General features: G+C 37.5%; 1 protein-coding gene and 1 pseudogene across 12 annotated transcripts in view; one reads left to right on the top strand and one right to left on the bottom strand.

The window, feature by feature from the left end:
* KHDRBS3 (KH RNA binding domain containing, signal transduction associated 3) overlaps window positions 1-23254 on the bottom strand; it is a 204065-nt gene that overhangs the window by 28425 nt on the left and 152386 nt on the right. For all 12 annotated transcript variants that reach the window (XR_008536852.2, XR_008536856.2, XR_008536857.2 and 9 more), the window contains one exon: window positions 20665-20747. Coding sequence is in view for 6 of the 12 variants with exons in the window: in XM_024345282.3 (XP_024201050.1) it covers window positions 20665-20747 (83 nt within the window). In the remaining 6 variants the exon portion in view is untranslated. The remainder of the gene's footprint in view (window positions 1-20664; window positions 20748-23254) is intronic.
* On the top strand, window positions 1687-2634 carry LOC100609934 (microtubule-associated protein RP/EB family member 1-like; annotated as a pseudogene).

Genomic DNA, 23254 nt, shown 5'->3' with positions numbered 1-23254 from the left:
ATAAGAAAGCAGCTAATCAGAGGCATGAAGTTTAGACATTGTCTAAGTCACATGGCTAGAATACATGGAATCAGAATAGAAGTCTAGTTACTCCGAATGCCAAGTGTAGATTTTTTCAACACCACCTGTTTTTCACTACCATCTAATTTAACTGTCAATCACTACATTCTCAGAATAATAAGAGATATGTTTGGGTACTCTAAAAAAAAGCCATGTAATTCAGAATCAAAAGGAGATGGCTAGAGGTAAGATAACTGATAAGCAACATCTAAGAGAAAAAGCCAGAGAAACTTCTGGGGTGCTGGAAATGTTCTCCTCATGGTTATGTGGGTGTATACATATGTTAACTTTCACTGAACTATTTTTTTCAGATAAATAAAAATTTATGCTCTTTGCTGTATGTACATTATATCTCAGTAAAAGGAAAAAATCTAAAAGAAAAATCCCTAATTTGTATGTTAAAAGGTAAGAACCAATAGGCATTTGTTGCTGCCTGTTTAACATGCATCTTCACCTTCTTTCTTACCAACAGATCCCTTATAAGGCTGGGGATTGGGTGCTAGTGATAATGTATCAATCCTTTTGCAGATGAAGTAGCCAATGAGATAGAAGCAAAATTTATGGAGTGAAGCTTCCAGGAAATTTCCTAACAGAAGGCCAACTCACCTAGGAGGCATGGCTTTCCACTCTTCCCCCTTCTTCCTGCCTGAACCTCAACTTGGCAGCTGGAAGTATAATAGCCACTGTGAATGAGAAGAGCTTTGGGATAGAAGCCAGGGTGAAGGAGTGTGGAAGAGAAGGGCAGAAGCAGTCTGGATTTCTTAGTAACTATAGAAAGCTGTCACGTGAGCTTGGAGCTGATTACATCCTTGCATGAGAGAAAACTAAAACATCTAATTTGATTGAATTTATGATTAATTCAGAGTTTAACCCGTCCCTAAAAGCCACAGCAATGCATTCGGAAATAAGGCGTGTGAGTATCCCTGTATTTTTCTGATATAGAGATAGCTAACCTTATTTTCTTATTTTAACAGAAAACGGCAATGTCCTGCTACTCCTTCCTACTACAAAGTTGCTTAAAAGGTTGCAGATGGTTCTACATAATTGAAAAAAAATTATTAATTTTTATTAGATTCCAAGAAAAAGGAGACAAGGAGAATCATGTTTTCCTTATGAGAACTGCCTCAGTTCCCACTGTGCCTCTTTACTCCTCCAACACACCCAAGTCCACCATGCCAGGAAGCCTCAGCAATGGCCGGGCGTGCAGCTCACAGAGGACATGCTGATGTCCATGTGCGAGGTCTGTGCAATGCCATGTTTACTTTTATAGGCTCAGGTTTTCATTTTTAAGCAGGTTTCTCCATCTTACTGTAATCATTTTAGAAGCTGGCATAGAATAGTTAAAAATCAGGCTTTGAAGCCAAACAAATATCAGAAATTAGACTTTAGGATTTATTCTCTGTCAGCTTAAAGTTAATTCAATTTCTCATCTGTAAAAGTTTAAAAAAAAATCTTTCATAGGACTGTTGTAAAGTTTAAATGAAATAATGTGTTATATACATATATGAAGGACAGCTGTTAATGATATTAAAGCAGAAGTCCTTTTTAAATGAGTCCTTATTTTTGTTGTCATACAATCTATTCAGCAAACATTCATTCTTGCCTAAAAAGTAAGGAACTGGAACCGGAGCTGGGTGCGGGCAGTGGACACGGTTCCGCCAAGAGCCGAAGATGGCAGTGAACGTATACTCAACGTCAGTGACCAGTGATAATCTAAGTCGACATGACATGCTGGCCTGGATCAATTAGTCTCTGCAGTTGAACGTGACAAAGATTGAACAGCTGTGCTCAGGGGCTGCCTAGTGTCAGTTTATGGACATGCTGTTCCCTGGCTCCACCGCCTTGAAGAAAGTGAAATTCTAAGCTAAGCTAGAACACGGGTGCATCCAGAACTTCAAAATACTACCAGTAGGCTTTAAGAGGATGGGTGTTGACAAAATAATTCCTGTGGACAAATTAGTAAAAGGAAAGTTTCAGGAAAATTTTGAATTTGTTCAGTGGTTCAAGAAGTTTTTTGATGCAAATTATGATGGAAAAGACTGATCCTGTGGCTGCCAGACAAGGTCAAGAAACTGCAGTGGCTCCCTCTCTCGTTGCTCCAGCTCTGAATACACCCAAGAAACCTCTCAGTTCTAGCAGTGCAGCTCCCCTGAGGCCCATCTCAACACAGAGAACTGCTGTGGCTCCTAAGGCTGCCCTGGCGTGGTGTGAAAGAACCCTGGTGTGCGCAATGGGGACGACGAGGCAGCTGAGTTGATGCAGCACTCAATGTATTGAAACTTACTGTTGAAGACTTGGAGAAAGAGAGGGATTTCTACTTCGGAAAGCTATAGAACATTGAATTGATTTGCCAGGAGAACGAGGGGGAAAACGACCCTGTATTGCAGAGGATTGTAGACATTCTGTATGCCACAGATGAAGGCTTTGTGACATCTGATGAAGGAGGCCCACAGGAGGAGCAAGAAGAGTATTAACAGCCTGGACCAGCAGAGCAACATCTGAATTCTTCACTCCAAATCATGTGCTTAACTGTAAAATACTCCCTTTTATTATCCTTAGAGGACTCACTGGTTTCTTTTCATAAGCAAAAAGTGCCTCTTGTTAAAGTGCATTTTGCAGACGTTTCACTCCTTTTCCAATAAGTTTGAGTCAGGAGCTTTTACCTTGTAGCAGAGCAGTATTAACATCTAGTTGGTTCACCTAGGAAACAAAGAGGCTGACCGTGGGGCTCACCATGCAGATGCGGGTCACACTGAGTGCTGGAGAAGGTGTTATATAATATGCTGACGTGGCGACCTCAGTGGAGAAATGTAAAGACTGAATTTAATTTTAAGCTAATGTGAAATCAGAGAATGTTGTAATAAATAAATGCCTTAAGAATATTTAAAATATGCTTCCATATTTCAAAATATAAAATGTAACATGACAGGAGATACTGTGTTTGACATTGTGTTGGGGAAGGAAGGGCCAGACCTTGAAACCTTTGGAAACTTCTGTCTTACAGGGCTGCTTGAAGCCTCATAGGCCTAGACTTTGGTCTAAAAAGTTGCTCTATGAAGCCATTTGGTGTCACTGGCCAACTGCATCCGTGCTAAAAAGCAAGCGGCATCATTGCCTGGATATAACAGAGGATGTGTTTTAGCCTTGAGATGTTCGAGTTGAAGAGCTCGGTTTTCATTAAGCATTTCTATTTTTCCAGTTATCCCCAAAATTTCTATGTATTATGTTTTTGGGGAAGTGAGGTGTGCCCAGATTTTTAATCTAACAACTACTTTTGGGGACTTGCCCACATCTCTGGGATTTGAATGGGGATTGTATCCCATTTTACTGTCTTTTAGGTTTACATTTACCACGTTTCTCTTCTCTGCTCCCTTTGCCCACTGGGGACTCCTCTTTCGCTCCTTGAAGTTTGCTGCTTAGAGCTGGAAGTAAAGCAGGCAGGTGACCATGCTGCAATTCTTTCTGGATCTCTGGCAAAGGGAGTGGTCAGTGAAAGCCATTGTTGCCTTGGGATCTGCAAGGCTGGGGTATTTTCGGTATCTGCTGTCCACTGTAATCTGAATACTTTGCCAGTACACTAGTTTCTTTGGAGATAAAATGCATTAGTGTGTGGCTAAATGTTAACTTTCTTTTGCAGAAAATATAGTACCATGTCTAAAAATTAATATTTAAAATATTTCATTCCTTAACTCTCCCTCATTTGCAGGACTCTGCAAAATGTGTCTCACTCACTACTGAGATTGTTCAGCCCCTGATGTATTTGCATTGATTTATTTCTGGTGGTAGCTTGTCCTAAAATGTGTGTAGAAAGCAAGTATTTTATGATAAAATTGTTGTGTAGTGCATGCTGTGTGGAATTCAGAGGAAAACACAGATTCAGTGATTAACAATGCCAAAAAATGTGAGTAACTAGCCATTGTTCAAATGACAGTGGTGCTATTTCTCTTTTGTGGCCTTTTAGACTTTTGTTGCCCTAAAATTCCATTTTATTGGGAACCCATTTTCCACCTGGTCTTTCTTGACAGGGTTTTTTTCTACTTTAAACAGTTTCTAAATAAAATTCTGTATTTCAAGAGAGAAAAAAAAAAAAGTAAGGAAGTTAGCTTTGGTGACACAACCCTAAAAAAATACCAACAACAGTTTCCTTTTGTTTGCTTAGTACTCTGCAACTTCATAATTTTATTTAACTTTCAGGAAGGTGAACATTAATTTGCCTACTCACTTTATTAGTTAAGCGTAAGGTTTCATAAGGTTTACTGTGCGGCTCGCTCAAGGTAACACATTACATGACAGTCAGGATTCAAATTCAGACATGTCTTTTGACTCAAGCTTCAGTATTTTTACTGTAGCTTGTTAATTTCAAACATCAATTAATTTCTCAGAAACGCTAACAAGAAAACTAAGATTTCTTATGAAGACACACAAGGGAACAGATCCTTATCGCTTTTTTTTTTCTGGCAAAGGATGACTTACAAAATACTATCAATTACAGATACTGTCACTAGACATCACGAGTAATTTTAATGACAATTCTTTGCATGAAGTATTGAAACTACATATTAGAATTTCATGGAACCTAACATTGAAAAACCAGGTTGAAATACTGGGGACATGTAATAAGGAGAACTGTTAGCCCAGACTGAGGTTCCGGGGAAGGTCTGGAGAGTAGAAAAGGGGTCAGAGATTGGTTACCAAGTGGCAGGAAGGCTGGGAAGGCTGCCGCAAATGAAATATGTGCTTAGAAGTTCAAAAAATATACAACTTTGGGGAAAGACCAAGATCAAGGTTGGGTTCCTTAAGCCTATTTTTTTGTATTTCTGTTTTTGATTCCCCAAGTCCAACTACACTGGGTGTCAAGGCATGGAATCTTTTGGGATTGGATTACTTGGCTCTTCCGATACCATTAGAAATGGTCCATCAACATATTATGAACCAGGTTATAGTATTTCTCTGGATCATTTGTGAATTTTGCATTTGTTTTTACAGCCAATCCTTCCATCTGGTATACTAACATATCTTTTTGAGGAGATTTCTGATAAACACATTTGATATTTAGATTTCAAAGCCATATCTATTACTCTTTAGGAAAACACTGATTGTGAGCTGCAATGTTTACACATGTGAAATAATTATCCCTTTTGATTTTTTATGGGATTGTCAGCATCTTCCTTTGACACAATGTTAGGGCAGCAAATGGTTTTTAGTGTTTCTGGGGAATCTGGTGGCACACTAACTTACATCAATCTGCATATCAAATTATACAGGCTCACTCTTCAAATATGCAGCATTAAAAGAATTTAAACTACGACACTTATAGTATTGTATTTTAATCAGATAAGAAATTGTGATAAGAATACCTACTTTGTTTTAACATTACTGATGTAAAGTAAAATTCTACCTCTCCACATTTATTCAATAAATATTTATTGAGCACTATGTATGTTCTAGCACTGTGGTAGGCACTGGGGGAGGGGACAGTGAATAGATTGAAAAAAGAAGACAGACATTGATCAAATAATCACTTCAATATAAAATTGCAGTTATGATGGAAAACTGCTGGGTATTATGAGAGCATGTAATTATACGGAAAATATCACGTGGGCTGCAGTAGGGAGACATGATAGCTCAGGAGTGGAGTGGAGGCGGGGCAAGCAACAGCCAGGCTCCGGGTGCTCCACAAGCAAGGTGACATTCACTTGGACCAGTGTGGGGGTTACGGGCATGGGGAGCACCTTCATTGATAAAAACAAAAACAAAAACAAAATCTGTGGAACTCCTCAGCCTGGTATGAAGGTCCATCACAAAATGTTCTCTATGGATCTTTCTATAGACACTTAGTGCACCTTCCTTCCTAGGCACCGTAGGCTGCAGCCTCACTGAAAAACTGGTCACTACCAATGCACACCAAGTCAATCTCTTCATAGGACCACTGCACGTTTTTTTTTTTTTTTTTTTTTTTGTGCTCTTCTGCACAAAAACTTCCTTCTGGTTTGCCTGGTAGAATGGTCATCTATTACTGACAACAGTTTAGAATCTACCCACTAAACAACAACTCACTATCTCAGGTGCTTAAGAAGTGTTGACGAACAAAACAGGATGAAGATTCCTGCCCCTGCAGAGCTTACATTCTAATAGTGACAGTTTTAAGTATGTTGGGCACTTATATTCTAATAGAAAACATCAAATTTCCCTTTGGAATAAGGTATTTTTGAACAATTTGGCTCACTGAAGGTTTCAATAGTTGTTTGCAGAATGAATGTATGGAAGACATTACAGAAAGGCCAACAATTTATTTTTTGGGGAAACAAGTATTTCCTTGGCAACTATCTGGTAGGCATTGTGCAAAGTGCTTTACACATATTATCTAATTTATATAGTACTTATTACTCAAGAAGAGTAGTTCTCAACCTTTGGCTGCTTATCAGAATTATCTGTAGAGTTTAAAGAATTTATAGTAGCTGCTCTACACCAAGACTCAGATTAAAAAATAACAGGTGATTTTCTTGGCACCCCCCCCATCCTCCCCCCACTTTTTTTTTAAGGCTGCACAGGTGATTCTTCCACGTAGCCAGAGTTGAAGACTACATCAATTTTCACATTAGACTTACAATGGTACAAGATTTCTTACTGGGTTTCTAATAAAGAAATGTTTAAAACAGATGCAAACTTACACGTTATCAATTCAACTGAAGAACACACATAGATCACCTTTCTGATCAGTACTGCATTAGGTGTTGGTGATATAAACATGAGTACAAAAGGGTCCCTGCTGCTGCGGGACTCTATAAAAAGGAGATGGATTCTCAACAGTCCAGCAGGTTCCGCTGGAGGACAGAGCAAGCACAGAGCATTGCGGAAACACAGAAGCCTTAGTACTTATAGGACATGGAAGAATGGGATGTGAGGTGAGGAGAATCACCGAGGGTTGTTGGATGGTGTAACTACTCATCCAAGAAACTGGTAGCTCTGTTGCAAGCAATCTGGCAAAGACTAAAATACAAAGAAAGGCAAATTGTCCTGTTTGCACCATTTTAGAAAATTCTAAAAACCACAATATCTTCAAAAGGTATATTTGAGATTAACTAAGGAGCCATGAAGATTTTGATGACAATGTACTTTCACAAGTTAGACTTTACATTTTAATAGGTTATTGAGTCAAGTATAAATAAGCCATAACTGTGAAACTCAGTATCAGGTTACATTACATGAGTGAGTGACCTGAGATGAGGCAGAGAAGGAATTGGGGCCAGGTCAGGAAGGGCCTTGCTACCGGGTGTGGTAGCTCACACCTGTAATCCCAGCACTTTGGGAGGCTGAGGCGGACAGATCGCTTTGAACTCAAAAGTTCAAGACCAGCTTGGGCAACATGGCAAAACTCTGTCTCTAAAAAAAATACGAAAATTAGCTGAGTATGAACATTAAAGAGTAAAGTGACAGTGGCACCGTCTCGTGCCTGTGGTCCCAGCTACTCAGGAGGCTGAGGATGGAGAATCGCTTCAGCCAAGGGGCGGAGGTTGCAGTGAGCAGAGATCACGCCACTATATACCAGCCTGGGCGACAGATTGATACCCTGTCTCAATTAAAAAAAAAAAAAAAAAGGCCTTGTTAAAGTGATGACTTCTAATAGAAGAAACAGTCTTGTATCAATTATTTAATCCACTCTGTTTAAAAATAACTTGCTAGCACTAGCAATATTGCTATATTTGGTGGGATTAGAAACTGCCAAGGCTGAATGCCACACAGCTCCCTTAAGAAATCCCCTTCGTTTTCAAATTGCCACATATGCTTTACACCCCTTTGTAACCAGTTTCCCTGACCATAAACTTCAAAGAATCCAAGGGGCAATCATTATCCTGGAGAAGCACACGCAGGGCTCCACTGGAGCTGTACTAACATATGGTATGTGTACGTATCCTGTATTGTTTTTCCAAAATTCCAAAAATTGGAATGTAAGACATATTTAGCTTCGACAGTTTTAGATAAAGAATTGTAGGACTTTAATGATAGCTATTGATAGCATTTACGATGTGTGATATGCTTTCCATATATGACATGCTTTCCATTTCGCTTAACTTTACAACAACCCCATGAGGTCAGTACTATTATTGTCATCCCCATTTTACTCTAGAGCACAGGTTAAATAACTTGCCCATGGTCACACTTTAATTTACTACATCTTTATGCAGCCTTAATTGAGACACTGTTTTAATTATATTACTTTGGCTAAGACAATATGGATAGGTTTTTTTTTTTCCTTTATGTAAGATGTCTTATTGGGCTATATACCTACATGTATTTTTTATTTCCAATGTCTCTAAAATTTAGCAATGTTTAAGACTATATCCAATACTTTTGATAAACTATTTCAAAAAGGTTGCAATTGGATGAAATACTTCTATTTTATAAACTTACATACAACATAAATTCATTTTCATGTGGTACAGCAATCCTTATAAATGATAGATAAAGGAAATACATGCAAGTTTTAATGATTATTTTCCTACTTTCTAATGTATATGCCTACTTTTTGGTCCTTTACAGAACACTGAACAAAAAAGCATCAGAGTAAGAAACAACGAACAAAAAAGCAAAGCATTTATGCCTTTACACTTGCAGTGTGCTCCAAGTTAGGTTTGTGATACTCTGCACAGAAAATGAGCAGATATGAGGTGAGCTGGAAGCAATCTATCACCTGGTGATAACGAAGGTGCCAATGATCATCCCTCCACAGTCAGTACTACTTACAGAGCACCAGCAAAATGCCCAGCAGTGACAGATACATAAAACACAATCACAAATTCCAAGTGCCACGTGCCAGGCTCCATACTAAACTGTTCAAGTATATTCTCTCACTATGTTTTGTAGGTGGGAAAATTAAGGGTTAGTGAAAGATCACATACACAGCGAAGTGGAAAGGTCAGGTCGGCCTGACTCCTAATCATATAATATTTTCACTCTATCTTGTTTAATATACTTTGGAATTGACTATCTTACTCTAATTTCTGAGAGATTAACCATGTCAAAACACTGGGTACACATACTTTAAGACATCAATGAAAGAGAATACAAAAAATAAAACTACAACTCAGTTACTTACTAAAATTGGGGTAAAAATCTAACCATAATACATTTTGTAACTACTAAGAAAAACTGGGAGAGAAATATAGTTACCATTGATATAATGACTTATTAGTATGTAAACCATTTTTATATCAATTATTAATGTAATTGTTACAATTCTGTGGACAACCTAAATTCAACACATCCCAAATGAACCTATTAACTTTTTCCTAAATCTCAATGCCACTTAAATTAATTATATTACTATCTATCCAACAGGTTGAGAAACTGAATTTATCACCTAACCCCCTCCTTCCCAGAACTCTTCCAGAAATTGCTTACTCTTTTCAATTAAAGAGCTCTTAAATATATTCGCACTGTCAGACACTCACTGTTACATTGTAAGTTCAGGCACTTATTGTAAAAATATTGGTTCATAAGTCACAAATATTTTTAAGGCTCTCAATGCACACTCATAAACTACCTTCCAAAAGGAACATATCCCTTCATGATGACAAATACAAGGGAAAAATATGATCCACACCATGTCTGAATATTATTTCAATTTCTAAAGTTGTGAGTCTAACAATGAGGTATGAATCGATTCTGGGGAATTCAGGCACCGACATTCTCCATTACAAGTCAACCTGCAACAAGTAACTTAGAGCTCTGTCCTCAAGTCTGTGCTTCTGACACAGTTTAGGACTCTAAACAATCTAAATTAAATGAGCCTTTAACAACTTTTTATTGCACAAATAAGGTATCAAAATGGCATGCATAATTTTATTCAGATTATTTGTTGGGATTTTATTGACTGGAGACGTTCTCAGAAAAGACTATAATAGTTTCTGGATATAATACTTAAACTCATAATAACAACAGTTACATAGAGAGGTAGTATAGCAGAGTGCTTAGACTGCCTGGGTTCACATGCCAGCTCTAGCACTCACTCTCCATGAGTTCAGGGATGTTCCACGGTCTCTGTGCCACAATTTCCTCATCCATAAAATGGTATAATAATAGTAGCTACTGGCTGGGTGTGGTGGCTCACGCCTGTAATCCCAGAACTTTGGGAGGCTGAGGCAGGCAGATCACCTGAGGTCAGGAGTTTGAGACCAGCCTGGCCAACATGACAAAACCCTGTCTCTACTATAAACACAAAAATTAGCTGGGTGTGGTGGAGCACTCCTGTAGTCCCAGCTACCTGGGAGGCTGAGGCAGGAGAATCGCTTGAACCTAGGAGATGGAGGTTGCAGTAAGCAAAGACGGTGCCACTGTATGCCAGCCTGAGACAGAGTAAGACTCTGTCTCTGAAAAATAAAATAAAATAAAATAAAAGTAGCTAAAAAGGCTATAAAATGCTTACAATGGTAAACACCTACTACAGGCTACTACAGCAAATTTATTGAACTATTATGTATATTACATCTGCTATCTCATTTAATTACAATGTTGTAAGTCAAACAGTCATCATTTTACAGAAGAGAAAAGACTCAAAGAAGCAACCTAGTCAACATCGTAGAGCTAAGAAAGTAGTAGAGCTGACATTCAAGTCCAAGCTTTTGTGGATTTATAGTCACCATCTTTTTTTACTAACAATAATGCTACCTCATTTTAAAAGTCAGAAATTATACAAAAGTTATTATTCTCTTCCATCAAAAAGAGACTATATATGCAAGATTTGTAGAAAAAATTCTTTAAAAAATAAATAAATACATTTTAAGAATGTATGAAACACGAGGAATGAAACATGGGAAGACTTTAGAGTAGGTCTTTATCTTACAGACTTAAAATTCTATAGTGAAGATTTAAAACTGGAGGTTTGGTCATCAACACAAGCACTTTTTAGAAACCCTGTCACATAATCTACATTTTAGTAATGAACCTGCTTCCCTGGTATGTTCACTCTCTGCAGCATCTGTCATTGCTATGAATGGTTGATCATAAGTACTGCTGCAGTCTTCTCAATGCTATTAAGCAGATGGCAGCGCTAAATCCAAATGATGTAGTACATCTCCCTGGTGGACTTTGTTTTCATTTACTACCATTATTCTACAATTCCTCAGTGATAAATCTCATGTATTCTCAAGAACATTAAAGAGTAAAGTGACAGTGGCAATTGATTTATTGCCATTAGCTTGCCTTTGCCCCACTACCGTGTTGTCATACACTTGTGGAGATCATGCATGAAGATTCCATGTGGTGGTCTTCTCTACATTTATAGGAACGTAATTTTTTTCCCCCTTACTAGTTGCTTTTGAGTTAGGCAAAAGAATGTAAGCTTGATCTCAAAGAGAACAGTATGAGGACTAACTGATATGAATTAGCTATGTGACTTTGGTCAAGTTCAAATTCTGTGAATGTCAACTCCTTTTGTAAAATTAAGGAATGACAATCCTACAGAAGTTCTTAGGAATTAAATGACAGAATATGTATGAGAGCACCTAGATACATAGTAACTCACACTTGGTAAGTACGCAATAGATATTTCATTCCTTCAAACTTTGTTAAGTAAATGAATCTTGAAAAACATTTTCCTTTTTTATTAGTTTAATTCTAAAGAAATTCCTGGTGAAGACACAAAACTTCTTATTTTCAATAAAATCAAGGCATCAAATTTGGTAGGACACTGTAACTTAGTGAGAAGCTCAGTCTTGCTTCTCAGACTCATCTAATCAAACTTTCAGTATGAGCAGTGTTTCAGGTTGTCCACTGACTGGTGACACAAATGCTCAGTGCAGCATTCACCAAACCCCAGCCATTCAGGGACAACTCTCAGGATATGCAGTATACTTGCCATCTACATACACACCTATCCTGTTCGTGACTTCATACTAACTCTCCATGTTAATTTTCTTTTACTTTAAATGAACTTGACATCACTGAATTATAGCAATAATCATAAAATCATGTGTTTGATATGCTAACCACACTCTTCCAATAACTTTATAATCTAATCATTAAAATGTTTTAAGAAGTCTGCCCATGTAGCATCTGAAATCACATTGTGAGACGTCAATGATATGGGTACTACTCTTTGAAAAACACTAGTATAATGGAATGAAAATGGACCTTGAAATCAATAATGTCATTAAGAGTGTCACTCAGGCTACTTAAACTCTGAGTCTCAGTTTTCTCAATAATAAATTGAGGATAATATCCACCTTTTAAGGTTAAAATTAAGATCAGAGGGTGGTTGTGTGTGTGTGTGTGTCTGATACACTACAGCAGATGGTCAATATATAATAACTATAATAAACAGCAATACTTACACATGCTAACATTCAGTCTTGGGCTGTTCCTTCCCTTTTCCCTGTCAGAGCTGACAAAGATTCTCTGCTTGGCTAAACTTTAGTCAGCCTCCTGATCCTTCTCCTAGGCCCATCTGTGGAGCTCCTTGTAAAATCCAGTTTTAAAAAAGAACCTTGCTGAGTCAGTTTAGCAAGAACACGCCACCCATGATATCTGATCACCCTCAATATCTAATCAGGTTCCTTATCCTCCATCATTCCCCAGGGGAGGGGATGTCTGACCATTCTGGCCTGCCTCCGGCAAGAATCCTGTTAGGTCAGTTCAGCCAAAATCCCCCCTACCACTGATGTTTCCTCTCAGTAATTTTCTATCTCCTGACCCTAGCCCGACTTCTTGGCTATGAATTCCCACTTGCCAATGCTAGATGCAGAGTGGAGCCCGGTCTCTCTTCCCCACTGCAAAGTCCCAGTGCAGTGGTCCATGTATCTATTGCAGTGGTCCTGAATAAAGTCTGCCTTACTGTGCTTTAACAAGTGTCACCAAATAATTTTTTTTTTCTTTACAGGGTTGTAGCTTCACTTTTTCACCCCTGTCTCTACTCTTTTTTTTGTTTTTTTTTTTCTTACCATGGGGTCTTGAGAATTAAGTATTTACGGGTCTATGGGGGTAATTTGGGTTGATATCCCTTGTTTTTTGTTGATGTCTACATAGTACTGTGTTAGAAGTATTTTTGTTGACAGTTTATAATGCTCAATTTCTATTAGCACTTTCTGAGACCCTTTATGTTCTATTTAGTTTATGATCACTATAGGAGCCAAACAGTTCTTTGGAGAATTTATACTTTTTCAGAAACATAGACTAAAAATATTATGGTAGTTATTAGGATTGTAAATAAGACATCAAATATAAACTAATTCCACTTAGCTTAGAATAAAATAAAGACATTTACCAGGGGTTTCCAGGAGGCAGAAATGGTCTGTGAAGATTCAAGCCATGTCGGGGCAGAGGAAGGGCTCTGAGGGCTGAGGTCATTATCACCCATTCGTTTTGATTCACTATACTAGCTATTCCGAAGCTGTGTATCCACAGGAAGTAATCAACATCTATTTTTGAGCCAATGTGTATTAGAATAATTCCAATATTGTAAAGAATAGTTTATATTTCTCTTCATAGTAACTGTGTCAAAATATTGTTACTCATTAAATGTGTGAAGTTAGATAAACAATACTTTTGTTTTATACTGTAATGTTAGCATTATCAAGGTCATTACAAAAATCAATGGGGAAATGTACCTGAACTATACTGAATTTTTTTATGGGAATTCTCATTTGTACTCTGATTTGAATGCAAGGTATTTGAAAATTGGAAGAAAAAAATTCCTAATTTGTAAAACCTCCAAAGATAAACTTGTTTCTGTAACACAACAGTGTCATAATAATGAGGACCTCAGGAGTTTAAAAGTCACTATGGAAAGAAGCCCTTCCACACAACAGATCATACCCAACGGTAGCCAGGCTGCCTTGCTGTCTTACTCAGGTTTGTTTTCAGGTAGGATATGGCTGTTGACCTTACCGACTCTCAGTGTACAGGAAATACTGACACTGACCATCCACAGGAAAGAAGCCCTTTGCAAGGTTTCCTCTCTCACTATAAAACATTTGCTCGCACAGTCCTTGCAGGTTTCCCAGAACCTGCTCTTCGTAGCCACTCTTGTGTGAAACAACAAGCAGAAGGAATTTAGAGCTGCAGAAGGATGGCAGGAACTCGGGCTCACACTGTGCTACCTCCCTATGCAAACCATCTCATTCAGTCCTCAAGCAGAGACAACAGAGTGGACAACAGACTTCCCTCTACACAGTTTACAAAGACTACGTGCTTTCCTGTCTCTTTCAGCCTTCAGGCCGGCCCTCTAAACGAGAATCTTTTTACACTGTTCTCACAAGTAGAAACAGTTACACATTTTATAAAAGGAGGCTTAGAGAGGTTAAATAACTCACCTCAAATTACAGAGCCAGTAAGTGTTAAAGTTGGCGTCTGACCATAGGTCCGTCAGACTTAACCACTGTGGCACCGGTCTCTGTTTCTGATAATACATCGGCATAAATAAAAATGTTTTTGAACTTGTAACTGTAATGTGCTTATGCATACTATAATATTACTAAGCTATATTTTAAATAACATACAAACATTAAAATAGGAATTTAAAAAGTAGAAATATGAGGGGCCGCTTTCCAGTTCTCTTTCTGCGGCTTGTGGACTGTCTTGTTGTCTTGCTTACCCCTAAGTGAGTATGTGCCAGAGACAGACACAGCCAGAATCATTTAACTCAGTGCTGTCTATGAGAAGACGCTGTAATAGAGAGCTTTCCAGTAGCCACATGTAAAAAAAGTAAAAAGAAATAGGTGAAATTAATTTTAATAATTTTTTTAACATTCTTTTTGTCATACAAAGTCTCTGGAATGTGGTGTGAGTTTTACACTTCCAGCACATCTCAATCTGGACTGGCCACGGGTCAAGGGTCCACAGCTCCATGTCTAGTGGCTGCCATGGGGGACTGAGCAGCTTTTACCTCTGCTCTGTGCTCCCTCCTACTGCATAAAACGTCAAAGAACATTTGCAGAACAGCTTTGTACTCTAAAAGGAGGCCAAGTGAAGAATTCTTCACTAATACTGAACTATAACTGTAGCATTGCACGTACTTTCAAATTCTGAATTGAGAGAACTATTTACGTATGAAATCTTACGGAACCTGAATTGTCAAAATCAAGACATGTTAGATAAGACATCAAGTGCTATATGGCACTGCCCACCAGTGCATCTGAAAACTGGGTGCTCCTTGACAGCAGTGGCAGTAAATGCTATTCACTGAAGGGATCTCATGTAAAAGTGGAAAAACAAATTTCTTAATTTCACTAGTCTAAGCCTACGACTGTAATATGTATATTTAATATAAATTAAATTCCCTATTTGCTTAAGGTAGTCCAAATTTGATAAGGCAAAACTTCTAGTGCATATTGAAGCAGAATTCCTAAGAGATTTTAAAGCATCACAAAGTATTAGATTTTTGAATACTGTATATGGGAAATATAAACAGGAATGAGTCCCAGCAACTGTAATCAAAACCATGACGAAAGGAGAGCTGAAAGGCAATGGAGACAGTATAAAAGAGAATGTTTTGGCACCGAGGTGATTTCTTTGGGCTTTACTTCTCTGAATTTGGGAATGAGGAACTTCACTTCTCTGAATTTGGGAATAACATTTTTAAACTTGAATTTAGCAATATCGAAGGGGATGCAGAGAGGGGAGATAATTTATGTAAAGTAGATGAAATAATGCCAAGCACAAAGGAAATCTAAGATGATGGCCGTGATGATTTCCTTGTTAATGTCTACTATTCGATAATGGGGATGATCTGAAAATCTGCTATCCTAACTAGTTCATACCAGGTTCCTAATTCTGAAACATGCAGTGTTGTGCTTAAACCGGTGTTAGAGTATGTGCATTTTATGTGCTGAATTGTGTACCTTGCCTTCTGAAACTCATATATTGAAACCCTAATCCAGTATCTCAGACTGTGACTGTATTTGGAGACAATGCCTTTAAAGAGCTGATTTAAATTGAAATGAGGCCTTTAGAGTGGGTTCTAATCCAATCTGACTGGTGTCCTTCAAAGAAAAGAAAATTTGGATACAAAAAGAGACACCAGAAATGTTAGTGCACAGATAAAAGAGCATGGGAGGACATGGAGAGAAGGCAGCCATCTGCAAGCCAGGGAGAGAGGACTTAAGAAGACTGGAGTGTTTTATTATGGCAGCCCCATATAGTAAACTAATATGGTGCATAGAACCATTTCTTCACCCCACACTATATATAGCCGCTTCCTTTCAATTTATAGCAGAGCAGTTATTCAGTGTAAGCTAAGAGTGCTGTAGTGGAAAAGATACTAATATATAGTTACAGTCAGACCTCAGTTCAAAGTTTGTCTCCTTTGTGTAAACTGTATGATCTGAAGCAAGTTATCTAATTGTGTGAGCCACTGTTTTCTTCTTTAAAAGGGACAGATGTTTATTTGACATGTTATGAGGATTAAATGAACACTCAAGAGTATCTAGCAGTGGCTTCTGTACTTGTCCATGTGAGCACTTCTCATACAGTTCTCTGTACTCCTTCAGGTAAGACAAGTTGTAGCACAGAAAAGATCACTTCAAAGAAGGTAGACTGGCTGTCACAAAAGATGCTTCTTTTAGTGAATCTTTCCTGATATTTAAAGGGCTTATAATTTATAACATAACAGTATCTTAATTAGTCTCTGCCTCTGGGCTCACCATCTGCCAATCCAGCCTTCACAACTGTCATCTAATTAATTTCTCTAAATTCAAGTATAAACACATCATACCTTTACATGTAACTCTTCAATGGCACTGTCTCAGCTCCCTGTGGAGGAAACATGCTGTCACTCCTCCTGGCCCCTCTCTCCCCACAGCTCCTGTGTGCCACATATTTCAGCCCTACACAATTATGTGTAGTTGCCACACAAAACTTCCTGTTTCATGCCTCTGTGACTTGCTGGCCTTACTCTGTGAACTGCTCTTCCCTGTTTGTCACCTGGTGACTACTACTTATCCTTCACGTTCTCAGGTAAATGTCCACAGTATTCCCAACCAGAATTTAGCATAGTCTTCTTATGAAAACAATGAATTTCTCCTCAGACCGCTCATGATAATTAGAATATTACATTGTTTTAAAATATTTACATTTGTTTTATTCTAGCCAGTAAGCTTTTCAAGGATAGAGTCTCCATCTTAATAATCTTTGTATTCCAAGCATCAAGCATAATGCCTAGCACAAAATGGACATTCAATAAACACTGATTGAATAAATAACCAAAGAATAAATGCTTATCATCTGCCATATAAATCTATAATCAGAGCTTCAAGTAGAAAGACCATGAGCTTTAAAAGCCTGGGTTCACATTTGGGATTAGTCATCTACTTCTCTGAGCCTCAGTTTCATCATGTATATTAACTCTTGCTGTTGTCATTTGTATTAAAACAAGACACATAAGTAACAGATTAAATTCCATCCTGATTTAGAGCAGGCTCTAAGTAAATGCTAGCTCCCCTTAGTGATCTATCAGTTTACCTGCAGTCACATTTTGACATCACTCTCCTTGACAGATCACAGCATTTAATAGGGCAAATGCTTTAAGTTTGGTTCTTTATATCAAATATCAAAAACCAGAAGATCACATGGACTATAATCTTGTATTGTAAATATACTTCATTAAAAAAGTTACATCTTGGTTTCTACATCTATTAACTGGAGGAAACTCTATTTATTGTATAGGACTGGGTTGATGCCTGTGAAGATCTACTGAAATCAAATACAAAAAGCATTTAGCATAGTATCTGAAACATATTAAAAACTCAATAAATATTAAGTCGCTTCTCTTTTCTCCACAGAATGAATCGAACCGTAAACATCACTATATTGTGATACTGTTCAAGCCAAAAAACATGCTTGCATTTGAAAGTCCAACACACGGAATAGAGTCACGTGCTGCATAACGACGTCTCAGTCAACAACAGACTGCAGGTACAGCGGTGGCGCTACGATATCATAATGGTGCTGAGAAATTCCTGTCACCTATGACATCTCAAAGATCCTGAGCCTGTGTAGGTCTATGCAAATGTGTGTATTTATGTCTTTGTTTTTAATTTTCAAAAAGGTAGGCCCGGTGTGGTGGCTCACACCTGTAATCCCAGCTCTTTTGGAGGCCAAGGTGGGCACACTGCTTGAGCCCAGGGGTTCAAGACCAGCCTGAGCAACATGGCGAAACCCTATCTCTACTATAAATACAAAAATCAGCCAAGCATGGTGGCACATGCCTGTAATCTCAGCTACTCCGGAGGTTGAGGCACAAGAATTCCTTAAACCTGGAAGGAGGAGGTTGCAGTTAGCTGAGATCACGCCACTGCATTCCAGCCTGGGTGACAGAGGGGAAAAAAAAATTTACAAAGTAAAAAAAAAAAAAATTAAAATAGATAAAAGTATATAGAATAAGGATATGAAGAAATATATTTGTACAGCTGTACAATGTATTTGTGTTTTAAGCTAAGTATTATTACAAGAGTCAAAAATTAATAAAAACTACAAGTTTATAACGTAAAGAAGTTACAGAGGGCTAAGGTTAATTTACTATTGAAGAAAGAAGAAGACTTTTTAATAAATTGAGTGTAGCCTAAGCGTTTAGTGTTTATAAAGCCTGCAGTGGTGCGCGGTAATGTCCTAGGCCTTCACATTCACTCACCACTCACTCACTGACTCACCCAAGAGCAACTTCCAGTCCTTCGAGCTGCATTCATGGTAAGTGACCTGTATGGGTATACCACTTTTTATCTTTTATACCACATTTTTACTGAAGTTTTTCTATGTTTATACATGTTTAGATACAGAAATACCATTGTGTGTCCACTGCCTGCAGTATTCAGTATAGTAACATGCTGTTCAGGTAGACCATACAGCCCAGATGTGTAGCAGGCTGTATCATGTAGGTGTGTAAGTACACTCTATGATGTTCACACAATGACAAAATTGCCTAAGGACACGTTTCTCAGATCATATCCCAGTCGTTAAATGACGCATAACTGTATATACATCCCATAACAGATACGGGAACAGAACTAACAGAAATGTGCAGTGAGCCTCTCACACAAATGTACCAGGGTTAAGAATATGCACTTGACAGTCACACACCTGTTACCATTTTATCAGCTGTTCGGTCACAAGCAAGTGCCAGAATCTCTTGGTTATGTGATCTCCTCATCTACAGCAATACCATCAGCTTTATAGTACTGTTGTCAGGATTGATGTGTTCAGACAACCTACACTGTAAGGCCTTACAGAACTTATGGAAACAGTGCCAGGAATATAGTATGCACTCAGCAAATGCTGTGGGGATGGGAGACTTGCTTTGCCAGGATATTTAGACTACATACTGAAATATTTGTGGATATCTATGTTTTTAAACAAAATCTGAGAAGGACTTATTTATAAAGGGTACATATCTTTGAGTTAGAATATCTGACTTAGAATTTCATCTTTTCACTTCCTGTGCAATTTCTGGCAAATTACTTAATTTTGTGCTCCTTTTCTTCATGTATACAATGAAAACAATGGCATATACTTCATAAAGTTGCTGGGATACCTAAATGAGACGGTGTATACAAAATCTTATCAAGCATTCACCACATGCCAGTCACTGGGCTCCGTAAGTGTTAGGTCTACCCTCAACACACTAAAGGGCACAAACACGATATACAGGCTTCCACCAACAAAGACCAGTTGAGAGTCAAAGTTTGAAGGCTACTCAATACTTACAAGTTATAGAAGAATAAAATTTGGTATGAGCAAAAACAAAAAGTTTTTTTATATCCCTATCTACCTCAGTACCAGAGTTAACAAATAAAGAGAACCTATGTGTTCAAAGCTTGACTGGCACTGGACGAGTTCAAAAGTGAATTTGTGTTTCATCAAAATCACCTCATAGTCCATATTTTCTTATGCTTCAGAATCACTACAAAGCCAATATTTTGTTTTATGTGTATATCTACCTTTGTCTTCCACTTAGAATTTTAAACATAAAACAAAAGGTTTCCACATATTTAGGAAAACATTCTCAACATAAGAAACACTAATTTCATGTATCAATGAACATCAAGGTAATATTATCAGAAGAGGTAAGTATGAAGCTCTGTTTTGCCTCTGGTAACATTTAATTATTTGTGGGTAAATATTTCTTTGGAAAATAAATCACAACTAAGTCATTATTCACAGGTAGGAGTTTGAAGTTGATAGAAAACAGGAGAGCTGCACTTAGAAATTGAAATGTCCTATGAATAGGAAACAAAACTTTTGACACTTTCTTCTCCAGGCACTGACAACGTAGGATACTTACACATTTCCAATGTAATTTTGGGCCTTAAGACTAAATAGTCACAGACTTTGAGGCCATTGTTCCTTCTCAAAATATACTGAACATTCAAGTTGAATTTTTAGACTAAAATTTCAGTTTTTATTTCCCAAGCCTGATTTCTTTAACATTATAGTAAACTTGGGTAGGGTAATACATGCTGGTTGCTAGAACAGACAGGGCTTCTCCATTTAAACAAATACAAAAACAGGGCAAGCCAATTACCCTCTCTAGCTGACTGCCATACTTTTCCCAGAATATATGAATGTGGAAGGGAATGGTTTCTGTTGTGGGGTCTGGTAATAAAGACTGACTCTTACCTTTGGGCTGGGGTGCTATAGCTGTTATCATAGGAATCATAACTCTGTTCATCATAAGCAGTGCCATATCCATCATCATAGTCCTAAAACATAACAGGAGAAGTACAAAAACATTCAGAGAAGTTTCTAAAAAGAAAGAAGCATTCTGCTTTTAGTGAATTTCCATTAATTCAGCTAGCATTTAATTATATGTCTACTTATAGTGTAAAGAAAAATATAGGAGTGAAAATGGTGAAGAACTTCCACACATTCTCTCTACAAAAGCAAAGAGCAATTGGTAAAAATGGTCAGAATCACCATTTTCAGAACCCTGGAAATTAACCAAAAGATTGCAGAGCTCTAGAAAACATTGTCTTTTTTCTTTTTTTTAAATGGCTGAATCCTGGTAAGAACAGTGAGCTTTGTGCTATTCTAACTTGTCTTATTCCCATGCCCCACTCCCCAGCTCTGAAGGAACCTTGAAAACCAACAGCCACAATCACCAGGAGTCTGGATGCTGCTGGAGGGGGCAGAACAAGGCTGGAGTTCTGACAAAACCCCATTCCTAGAGAACTGTCTTCATTTGACCTGACTCAGACTTCACCCCTTGCAAAATGCCTTTTTCCTCAGGGTATCTGAAGAAAATACTTAAAGGCAATTGTTTGACATTTCTGCTGCTTGAGGTAGTGAAGAAAAACTGAACAAACAATGGGCCAATCAAAAATCTTCAAAAGAAAAGTGGGGAATGAGGTGTCCAAAACAGGTCTTGTAAAGCTCTGAATGATTCCTGGCAATCTAGAAGGCCGGGACCATGCACAGTGCCATATCCATGCCCAGAAAAGACCTGAGAGGGCTCTGAGCTCTCTCTTCTGGCTGACCTTGAGGTTAAGCATGAGTCCCAATAGGCACCCAGAGGCCCTTGGCAAAGATTAGAAAGTTTCTAGGCATTTACTAAAATCTCTGCCCAATCATTAGCTGACTAGTAAACTAACACAGAGGAGACTTCAATGGCAATGCACAAGAAATAGAGACTTTATAAGATTAGTTTAGAAAAGTCACTAAATAACAAAAACAAGAAACCATGGAAAAAATTGATTTCCAGAGTTTACACATTAAATGTTCAGTTTTAAACAACAACAAAAAATTGAGACACGCAAAAAAACTCACAAAAGTATGTCCCTACACAAGAAAAAAAGCAGTCAATAGAAACAGTCCTTGAGGAAGATGAGACATTGGACTTACTAGACAAAGACTTTAATTTGGTTATTTTCAATACAGTTGACACTTGAACAACATATTTTTGAACTGTGTGGGTTCACTTACTGCAGATTTTTTTCAACTAAAAAATACAGTATTCATAGAATGTGAAACTCATATATATGGAGAACCAGCTTTTCAAATATGTATGTTCTGCAGGGCTGATTATGAAACTTGATTATGTGTGGATTTTGGTATACACAGGGGATAGTTGTGTAGTCAAGGAATCAAACAATACCCTTTCTAACCAACTAAAGAAAAGTATAAGAACAGTGTCTCATCAAACAAAGTATATTAATATAGATATAGAAAACATAAAAAAGAACCAAAATAAATTCTTAAGTTGCGAAGTATAATAATAAAGTAAAATATTCATTTGAGAAGCTCATCAGCAGATAGAACTAGGATGAAGAAAAAAGTCAGTCAACTTGAAGATGGATGAGTGGAGAAAATCCAGTCTGAGGAAGAGAAAAAAAGATGAATGAACAGAGTATCAGAGACCTATGGGACAGCATCAAATGTATGAAAATACATGAGCATATAAATACTGACAGACCCAAAGGAAAAAATAGAAAGGAATAGACATTATTTTGAGAGACGATGGCTGAAAACTTCCAAAATTTAATGAAAAACTGTAATCTACACATCCAAGAAGCTCAATAATCTCCAAAAAGGATAAACTCAGAGACCCAAATGTAGACATGGTTATTGTCAAACTGCTGAAAGACAAAGACAGAATCTTGAAAGTGGAAAGAGAGAAGCAACTTATCACATGCAAGAGATTTTTATAATATTAGCAGCTGATTTCTAACAAAAACTATAAAGGCCAGAAGACAACAGGAAGCCATATTAACAAGTTCTTAAGAAAAAAAAAAAGATTGTCAACTAAAATTTCTCCATCCAGCAAAACTATCCTTCAAAAATGAAGGAGAAGTTAAGACAAAGGTCATTTGAATCCACATTAAAAAAAACAAAGAACACTGGTAAATCCTTAGGTAAATATAAAAGATAGTATAAACTTTTTTTTTATTTGTAGCTCTTTTCCTTCTATCCAATTTAAAGGACAAATACACAAAGAAATAATTATAAATCTATGTTGATGGGTATGCAATGTACAAAGATGTAATTTGTATGATAGTAATAAGACAAAAATGAGTGGAGAGAATGGAGCTATTAAAAAGCATTTTTGTGTTGGTTTAATTCTGAGAAAGCAATATAAGTAATTTAAAAATAAAAATGTAGAAAAAGAAACAACAAATAAAGCAGTGCAGTGAAAAAAAAAAACATTTAACACAAAAGAAGGAAGTAAAGTACAAAAAAGACCTAAAATATGTAGAAAACAAATGGCAAGATG

Source organism: Pan troglodytes, chromosome 7, assembly GCF_028858775.2.
Source record: "Pan troglodytes isolate AG18354 chromosome 7, NHGRI_mPanTro3-v2.0_pri, whole genome shotgun sequence".
Classification (NCBI taxonomy): domain Eukaryota; kingdom Metazoa; phylum Chordata; class Mammalia; order Primates; family Hominidae; genus Pan; species Pan troglodytes.
Note: the sequence above shows the minus strand (reverse complement) of the source record. Positions and strands in the feature narration are given on the sequence as shown.